The 10,625-nt window shown below is 33.0% G+C and overlaps 1 protein-coding gene across 1 annotated transcript in view; it reads right to left on the bottom strand.

Annotated features, from left to right (window-relative positions):
* The window catches only part of Smp_128930 (putative abnormal long morphology protein 1 (Sp8)), a gene marked incomplete at its 5' end in the record, with an annotated part of 52,099 nt that extends 42,315 nt beyond the window's left edge, over nt 1-9,784 (bottom strand). Inside the window, 2 exons of the mRNA XM_018793646.1 lie at nt 4,879-5,109; nt 9,149-9,784. Coding sequence (XP_018648137.1) covers nt 4,879-5,109; nt 9,149-9,784 — 867 coding nt within the window. The remainder of the gene's footprint in view (nt 1-4,878; nt 5,110-9,148) is intronic.
* Between the last annotated feature and the right edge of the window lie 841 nt (nt 9,785-10,625).

The following is a 10,625-nucleotide window of genomic DNA, read 5'->3' as shown; positions in this document are numbered from 1 at the left end:
CGAAGTTGAGCAACCATTCACCAATTGTCTTCAGTGAGTTCTTATCTCACAACAGACGTGGTTTTGAACTCCACTGGTCACTGCTTCGTGGATGCGCACTGCTGAGGAGTCCCATAATAGGACGAAACGGCCGTCCAGTGTTTCCAGGTTTTCCATGGTGGTCTAGCTTCAAGTGACTCACGCTTTCAACTATGAAAAATACTAAATCTCCACAAAACCCCTTCTGATAATTAATATTATATACATAACTAAAAAATATCTAGAAATAGTTACCAAATGAATCAACTGGGTAAATACTAAAGGGTCATATTTGGTATTATTAACTTAAGGCTTTTTAAAGTTACCATGAACATTTTTATTCAGTTGATTTCATATCCATCAATGAAAATGGTTTTAAAATCTTAGTGAGTAATTTAACTTATTTACCAAAGCTTCATGCACTTCTAAATGTGAGCCTAATTTCGAGCAACGATACTCGAATTTCGGTAAAATAGCCAAAGTGACTTGTTTGTTATTTAATAAGTATATAGTGACAACAGTTTATCTTTTAAATTGATTTTATTTTTGTTTAAGTTATCTACCCACAAGATACCTTGTCTTCATTCTTGGATATCTGAGCAAGTGCTCAGACACTTTGACATCAGTATTATGAAAATGTAGGGAGTTTATATGAGCAATTTATGTATTATGTTAATTTAAATTCACTTGTTAGTGTGTACTTGAACCTTCCCATTGATGTTTAGGACTGCAATTGATCAGTTTCTTATTGGCAGATGTGCATACTGTGCGGATTGCCTCGATACCGCCTGACGTCACAAGCATTCTAAGCAAAAATGGATGGTGGCTAGCAGTGGAACCAAGAACGCGTGTTTCGTTCTATTTGGGACTCGTCAGCTGAATGTACCTGCATTTTAGAGTTTATGTTCACTCTGAGACTCGAGCCAACAAGAGATTGATCAATTGCAGTGCTAAACATCAACGGGGAGATTGAAACAAACAATACAAAGTGAATTAAAACGTCATCCCATTGCAAAAGCAACTGGCTATCAGGACTCAGTAGCTGAGTGGATAACGCGATGGCGTTTGAAGCAAACGGTACTGAATTCGAGTCCAAGAGTCAACGTCAACTCTGATATGCAGGTACATTCAGCTGACGAGTCCCAAATAGGACGAAACGCGCGTCCTGGATTCCACTACTAGCCACTATCCATCTTTGCTCATATAATTTTTTATTATGATCATTACTAATACTATGAATTATTAGCCTACAAAATATACAAAGTCAGATGAATCTATATCTTAATTATAAAGATTTATGGACACTTTTAAATGATTTTCTTTCAAACATATGCAAACAGTAAACATACTATAACGTAATTAATTAATGATAGATTTCTGAAAATAGCATTCATCTGATGTTAGGTTCAATAACTAGATAAGTAGTTGGCTAACTCAGATAGGGATATGTGGAACCTTATTTAGACAACTCACTCAAAATAAGCTCTCTTATCATCAAATTTCTTACTATCTATGCTTGAACAGAATATGGTTTATCCTGACTTGCCAGTCATATCAGTTGACCTCAAGATAATTATTTCTGTGTCAATATTTAGTCAGTAAAACATAGAATCCTTTCATGGATTATACACAGTTTTGACTATCACAAAACACTACTGATTGTAATATATCCTAGATGTTTTCAAATATGTCATGGGGATTTTTACATTTTTCATTGAACGGTGAACCGTTATTACCGTAACTTATACCAAACATTTATCAAATACATTCGAGCGCAAGAATGAAGATCCTGAGTTCGAGCCCCACATGTATGATCGTAGATGAGGACTGCTGAGTCCCATACTAGGACGAAACAACCGTCCAGTGGTTAAAGGTGTTCAATGGTGGTCTAGCTTAGATCGACTCGTTAATTTAAATGTGAAAATACTACAATCTCCACAAATTCCCATACCAAAAATAAATTGTTAACAAAATCTATCAGTCAGCAATTCTATCATTGCAACTAAATCAAATTTATCAAATTATGAATGCAAAAATATTTTCGTTTGAGGTAAGTTTTTTAAACTTTCGAATAAAACAACATAAATCAATTTTTCGTTTAAATTAAATAATATTTCATTTAGTGAAATTCATGAACTAATTGTAACAGTAAGGTACACAAACACAATTAGACATATAAACATACTGTGTGGATTAAATATTTGGACGTTATTTATAATCTGGAAAAAGCAATAATGATATTATCACAATAACTATTGTAATAATTGAAAGCGTGAGTCAATTGAAGCTAGACCACCAGGGGAAACATGGAAGCACTGAACGGCCGTTTCGTCCTATTATGGGACACCTCAGTAGTGCACATCCATAACCTTGCCTCGCGAGATTCGAAGCCAGGACCTACCAGTCTCGCGCCAGAGCACTTAACCGATAGACCACTGAGGCGGCATCCGATGGTGTTTATGTCTAACTCCAACCAATCCACGAAGTTGAGCAACCGTTCACCATTTGTCTTCAGTTTGTTGATATCTCACAACAGATGTCGTTTGAACTCCACTGGTCAATGCTTCTCACTAGAACTCCTGGATTTACATCTCGAAGTCAGTCACTAGTGAGCATATGATTATTATTATCAGAAGGGTTTGTTTGTGGAGATTTAGAATTTTCATAGTTTAAAGCGTGAGTCAATTGAAGCTCGAATCTCTTGAGGCGAGGTCGTGGATGCGCACTCATGAGGAGTCCCACATTGAGACGAAACGGCCGTTCAGTGCCTCCAGGTTTTCCCTGGTGGTCTAGCTTCAATTGACTCACGCTTTCAACTATGAAAATACTAAATCTCCACAAAAAACCCTTCTGATATTGTAATAATTGTCTAAAAGATAGAGGACAATGAAATTATGACAACTTAACTTTATATAGTTGAATGAAATATATGATTGTCATGCAGTAGAATTTATTTTCACTATCTTTATTAATTTTGTTTATTCAGAGTAGAACTGTCCTTTTTTAGTAGAGATTACTTCGATTCGAAAATAGTTTTTATTACAGACTGATATCATTTAAAGAATCATTTGAAACATGATAATACAACTGAATAATAATATAGACTCCTCAGTAATGTAAACATATGATAGCTTATTTAGTTGAATTTAAGACCTATTAGATGAGTAGCGAATAGAAATCATGAATTCTATACCTTAGAGTTTAGTCTATTTACAAAAAAAAGTAATAATCGTTCAGTGCCATAGATGATAGATTTTTCATTCTTAATAAATATAGGAGAGTTCGTAATTCCTCTCAAGACGCTCTCAAACACCCGTGAACTTATAAATTTTGTTAAGGAAGTCCTACTCACTGAAATCTAGGTTACGGAAGTATTGTTACGAAAGTGAATACTAGGGGTTTAAAGCAGAATGGTGAGTACGGAAGTTTCATCAAGGTTAGTTAGAAAACTATGATCTCGAACTAGTAGGCTCCAGGACATACGAAGGTAGTTTACAAACCTATTTTAAAGACTGGATACCACGGCAGCGAATTTCTTGACTGTGACCTATTACTTTATGAATTGAGCATTTAGTTCAACGGCTCAGGGAAAGATCGCCCAAAAAAACACCTGATTCCAGGTGTACTTGGTGAGTACTTCTGGCCACGCTCAAGTATGTTGATGAGTAATTACAAACAAACTGAAGGCTGAATTATACGTTTATGGTTTTTCATCAGAAACAAGAAAATTTTTCTCAAATCTGTTTATGTGAAACATTTCTTTGAACCATATAATTCAGCTTCAATCTAAAACAACTGTATAAATCAATTCCACACACTATACAGATGTTTCGATAAATCATGATCCAACATAGTGGAAAAATATAATTCATCTGTAAAGTCTAGAAAATTTCTTTAATATGAAAATATTTTAAACACTATCGTTTTTATTTCCATTTTAAATGTTTGAGATCTCTCGGATTATCACAACATTTCTTATTCATCAATTTTTTGTCAATTGTGATTATGCCTGAAATCCCTCTCACATTTTACAAAAAACCTGAAGCAAGAACTCTTATAGTTCACAAACATTATTTGTAGAGTTTTTATTGCCAATATTTCCATATCTGAGGTTTATTTGTAATGAAAAATAACTTCACATTATATTAACTTTGTACAATCAAACTCAATACTCGTCAGTGATGTAACTACAAACGAAAGTCTAAAAGCTCAAGCGAAAATTCCATGTTTACATTTATTGACAGTGGCTGAGCATATGTTAATTATATACATACATACATCATTGAGTTTAGATCACTACTGAAAACTTGGAAGCACTGGACGGCCCTTTCGTCCTAATACAGACTCCTCAGCAGTGCGTACGCAGGATTCTGTATGTGGAACTCGAACCCGGAACCTTCGGTCTCGGGCGAGAACGCCTAATCTCCAGACCACTGAGCTGGCATCCAACGGTGTTAATGTCTAACTTCAATCAATCCACAATATTGAGCGACCGTCCACCATTGTCTTCAGTGAGTAACTGCCTCACAACAGACACGGTTGAACTCCACTGGTCACGGCTTCTCATTAAATTAATTTGTCTACAAATTTTATATTTAATAAAATGCTAAAACACTGAGAGGTGACCAGAAATTCTACTCCAAATGTTTAAGTAAACGGTTATGAGAAGTATGTGAAGCGTAGAAAAAAACGTAATCATTCGAAAAGTTAGAGTAACTGAATATGTTTAACATTAAAGTCACAATAAAGTGTATGTAATATGAATAATAATGAATAATTTTTGTTTAAAATATTATCAGGAAGATAAGTAGCACAATAAAAGTTGTTTAAACTGTTTATGGAAGAACATTTATAAATTACCTGCAAAGCATAACGTTCTTGAAGTCGAGTAGTACAGTTGACCATTGAACTTTGAATTGATTTCCAATCATCTTCAAGTCCAGCTAACCGCTGCCCCAGCATAATATGTGGTGTGTCATAGTAACCTTTGAGCAGTTGCCTCCCAGTTTCAAATAGTTTATTTGCTTCATTTTCATAATCTTTGATTTCTTGAGCACTTTGTTCTATAACTGTTAAACGATTTTCAGTTTCCTGAAAATGTTTATACATAATTTTACACACTATACATCAATAAAGGCACGTTTTAAATTTAGTATCATTTTTTGAGAACCTATTATGATTTGATTTGAAAACATAGTTAATATTAGTCAAAATATATTCATCAACCAACATAGTATATTCAATGACAAATGTAATTTGTAGATACAAACATTTGGATACGCTACGCGAATGACCTCTTAGTTATCCCGGAGAGCAACCCAAAAATATGCATAGATTGAATCAAAACATCTTCGACGATGCGGAACAAAGTGGAGGATCTCTTCATTTGTACATACACAATCGCTAAATATCAGTAAAATGATACGATATGCTATCACTGACGTCAATGTATAGTATGAGGAAATTATAACAACCCCAGAGTATTTCTGAAAGCATAAAATTCGGGCCAATTAAAAACCAGTAAACACATCGAATCAGACCTGAAATATCAACCCATTCGATAAAGGTCAATCAATAACGTGGTCAGAGATCAACAGAAAACAATCAACTTAGAAACAAGGGAAAACGGAAGTAATCGAACCTATGGAGATCACCAATCATAAAAATGGACACCGGAATAAGCTGATAAAATGTTTGTGGAGTAAGTAAGAAGCTCACTTTTATATGAAGTAAGCGTTGATGTTTATGTTCAGAACGACAGTGAAAGCTCAAGAGACTCAAAAGCACCAAAAGTATTTGTACATCTATTATCAAATACTCTTCGGTTGTACGTTAATTCGAAATACCTTGGTGATAGAAATATTCCCGTAAACAATCTTAATGTGATTCATCAATGAAATAGAAGGGAAAGGTTGATGAGGAAAAACGGTCAAAGTGTTGGAGTCTAATGATATAGAGTGATTTTAAGAGGCTAATTTGTTCAAACCAAAACACAATAATATTGAGTAATAACCAGTGAAATCATAGCTTCACAACTGTTGTAATAATTCGTCACAATTGAATATACATCCGTAAACTACCGATTACGATATGATATCAGTTTGATGATTTAATCGATAGTGACTGTGTACATGTGTTTATTCCTTCACTTTGCTACAGCTCACAATACGAAGTCAAAAGGAAATCAATATAAACGTACGACAGTTCAAATAAAAGAGGAGAAGGATATAAATGGCAGTACATGTTTATACTTTAAATATCTTTAAGAGTATATTAAAAGTCCCACGAAATACGAAAAATCAAGGATTATTCTGAACTTCATAAGCATATTGAGAACTGATATGAAAGTCAAATTAAATAAAGGATAATATATTTATTAAAATTAACAAATACTTCCTTTCAATATTTCTTTTCTCTTTTATAGTTAGGAATCTTAAAACAAACTAAAATACCAGTCAGTCAGTCACAACGTAGAACTTCGTACGTACGTACATCAGTTCGAGTTGGCATACCTAATTAACACAGAAATGCAGTTGTCGATTCAAATCCCATAGTGGTAAAAGTAGTAAGAGTATAAGCCGTAATCGGAAAGATTAGGGTTTGAATATGTTATTGAAGGAGTATAATACAGTGAAATAAAGTTGGAAAGAGATAGGGACATGAATTCAGAAGATTAGAATTTGGCAGAACACAAAAAGTGGATGCACCTTCGCCATTGAAAACGATTTCGAGCCATGTCATTCAAGGTCTCTAACCATCGATTGCCATCATCTCGCGAATCCCAACCAGGTAGTCTACACCTACCGGCATGGCTCAGTCTACTTGTCAGTGACTTCATGGATTTGTGCCACGTTTTGGTCTGGCCGATCCTAGCTTTCTTCCAACCTACTCCTACACCATAAAGCATTGCACGTCGGGGCAGTCGGTGGTTGGACATACGTAACACGTATCCCAGCCATCTCAACTGATGAAGTTTCACTACTTCATCAATTGATTTGCCATCCTCACCTAGTATCCGTTTCCTAACAACTGCATTACTTAGCCGGTGGTCTCAGGATATACGAGCAATGCTTCGAAGACACCTATGATCGAATACTAGTAGCCTACGAATATCCTTTACTCTTATCGGCCAAATAGTCAATAACTGACTTAGCGTTCTTTATTGACTCAATTTTATGTAATTATAAGATTATTTTGTTACTTTATTTTTCTCTAGTTTATTACAAATAAATTTTTGTAGTAAATAATTATTCATACTTTGAAGTGATGCAACGGAAATGATCATTGACTTCTTTTAATTCAACATATTACAAAATTGAATGAGACTAATAATAACAAAAAAATGTTACAATGTTAAATCATTTGGCATTTGTTTATTTACAGTTTAAAAGTTTACATCGAATAATAGTAGTTTTTTTAATAAATATATTGTGACTACTAGCAAATAAATAATCTTCCGTTATTTAGTATTATCTAATGAAAAACATACTATAGTTATTAAAACTTTTGAAGGGGTGTTTTCTTTATGCAAATTAATAAAAGACAATAAAGGATATTACATGGTGAAAGAATATATATATATATTTCTTAACAGAACTAAATTATGTGGCAGAAATTTCACGTAGTAAATAAATAGTTGAACAGGTTCATCAGTCAGAGATCATAAACACCATACAGTAGACTAGTATCATATTTAATATACTCACTGTTAAACTTTAGAATCAAAGTAGAGACGTAATCATGATAATGTTTTTAATTCACAAATAATGTTTATACCAATTAAAAGCTAACTGTTGCAAACATTGAGCTCAGTAATAAACTTTTAAATAATTAGTAACTCTTGTGAATATAGTTTCATATTAAATTATCCGACATATTATTATACTTACATTAAGTAAAACAAATATCAATACTTTAACTAACAAATAATAACAAAGAACAAATTGAAGAATATATTCTACAATCATACTTGTTATCTGATAACGAATAACATAATATATATATATATTAATTGTGTTTAATATCTGCTATCAAGTCATCAATTTATTGAACTATGACAATATTTGTTACTTGAAATGTGTTTCATGCTCATTTTAAGTTATTATTCAACTGGTTAGACTAATAAATGAACGGAAACTTAATAGACCATTTAATCAAACTATAAGTAATCGTCCAGTAAGCAGGCTACTTTCTTTTTTTATACAAACAAATCGATAGGCAAGTGAATAACATATAAGTCGACCTATTGATTAAATGACTTTTATACTTTTACTGAACTTCTGAACGTATTACTTTCGAAAAAAAGACCTATCATATATAGAGGAAATTATACTGAAATACAAGTGGATTAGAAATACAAAACGTTCATGACCATTTAAAACCGTTTACACATTTATAAACAATAATTTGCCCATTATCGGTCAACCGTGGTATTCTAGTCATTCTAGTCTACTTAACAATTTTAGATACAATTCAATGTTGAGAGAATATTACTAGATATGTCACTTTGAGACTGCATTACTAACACTCACTTCGTTCACTTATTATCTGAACACTCAATTTTTTTAAAAAAAAACATATGATATTGGAATATGGTAGTGTTGTGGTGATTGGAAATGGTTATCAAATGTAAACATGCAATGAGGCTAACATTAGTGAACACATTTTTGACATCACCATTTACAACCTCTTAGTGTAACGGTTCTATTGTACTAGAGATTACCATTCAAATCTCTTTCTTTGGTTAACACAGGAAAACTCACACTTTAAGAGCTAATCAACTTCTGTGGAATCAGTAGCATCCATGACAAATTAGGATAATGTGTTGACTGAGACATTATAAAATAATTTACAATGAACGTTTCTAGCAGATCGCAACAACAAATTGTGCAGGTGCTTTCTTAACCAGATGAAAAAACTAACCATTAATCTGGATTTCAGTGATTTTTACTTTGGTATCGATTCGTTAACACGAACCACTTCTATCTACAATTAAAGTAAATCTTCAGTATATGTAATAATGTAACCTCTGGTTAAAGGCAAACAACAGGTGCAATTATGCATATAATACGTCAATTTAATGGATGAAATCTTTAAAAACTAGTGAAATTTTTCTTATGGATAAAGTTACCTGTAAATCACTTGGAAATTCACGAACAAACACATCACTTTTTAATTTTCTCATCCAATCTTGAAATGAATCAAGTTTCTCAAGAAAGCGACTCACTTGACCTTCAGTAGATATTCGATTAACTCTTTGTTTAAGTGCTTCTTTTAAATTAAGCCACTGTTGTGTAAGTTTCATATGTTCTTTCATTAAATAATCCGCTCTTTGTTTAGACTTTAATTTTATATCTTGTTCATCGTATGCAATTTCTTGTTGTTCCGTCATACCAAGTAATTCTCCTATACGTTCACCAATATTTTCAACTCGTGCTTCAATTGCTTTTAAATCTCCTTGTAAATTAAATAAACGTCTTCTTAATTCTACCAAACCAGTTAAACTATTAGCATCAATGGAATCTGTTGAAAACAAAACTGCTTCTTTTTCTGTAATCCATTCAGATGTATATTTACATTCAATGAATAAATTAACATAAAATGATTCTTCAATTATTCGGTCTCTGTGCGACTCAACTGTATCAGCAATTCTATTCCAAGCCGAGTTTAGGTGATCTTGAACATTGATAACTTTCTCAATTGTCATTTCTTTATTAACTAATGATTGATCATCTCTTTTTGGTTCATTTAAAAACCTAGTTATCATCATGTTTACAGTAGATACCTAAATATTTATCGCATATAAAAAATAGTTTTTATTTTTAAGAATAGAACTTCAAGAACTCCAATATAAAAATTATACTGAGCATTTAAATTATTTATTTTTAGTAAAAGCCAATATCATTCAATGATTTATTCGTCTCATAGTCAATCTTAATAATTTGTGCATTCTATGTATCAATTACATTACAGTTTCAGTTATGAAAAAAAAACGGTTAAGATTTATTCATAAGCAGCTGATGAGAAACAATGAAATATGATGAATCCATATGATTCTGCCTTAATTATTATCCTGGCTTTATTTACATTCATTGCATGTAAGTTCATAATAGCTAAAAACACTGTACAGTATTTGTACCGTTCTAAAAATAAAATTTACAAAACCCAAAACAATTTGTTTTGGCTACTTTCTTGAAACTCAGTAATTCTTTAATTTCACTTAGTATTGCTTGTTTGAATCTTCCCATTGATGTTTAGGACTACAACTGGTCTGTCTCTTATTGGCATATGTGCATACTGTGCGTATTGCCTCGATATAGCCTTATTTTACAAGCATTGTAAGCAAAGATGGATAGTGGTTAGCAGTGGAATCCAGGACGCTTGTTCCGTCCTATTTGGGACTCGTCAGCTGGATGTACCTGTATCTCAGAGTTGATGTTCACTGTGGGACTCGAACCCAGTACTGTTCGCTTTAAACGCCATCGCTTTATCGACTCGGCTACTGAGTCATGATAGCCACTTGCTTGTGCATTGGGGTGAAGTTTAAACTCACTTAGTATTACTTGTTTGAATATTCCCATTGATGTTTGATGGGTTCTAGTCCCAGA

Source organism: Schistosoma mansoni, chromosome 1 (assembly GCF_000237925.1).
Source record: "Schistosoma mansoni strain Puerto Rico chromosome 1, complete genome".
In the NCBI taxonomy this organism is placed as follows: Eukaryota; Metazoa; Platyhelminthes; class Trematoda; order Strigeidida; family Schistosomatidae; genus Schistosoma; species Schistosoma mansoni.
Note: the sequence above shows the minus strand (reverse complement) of the source record. Positions and strands in the feature narration are given on the sequence as shown.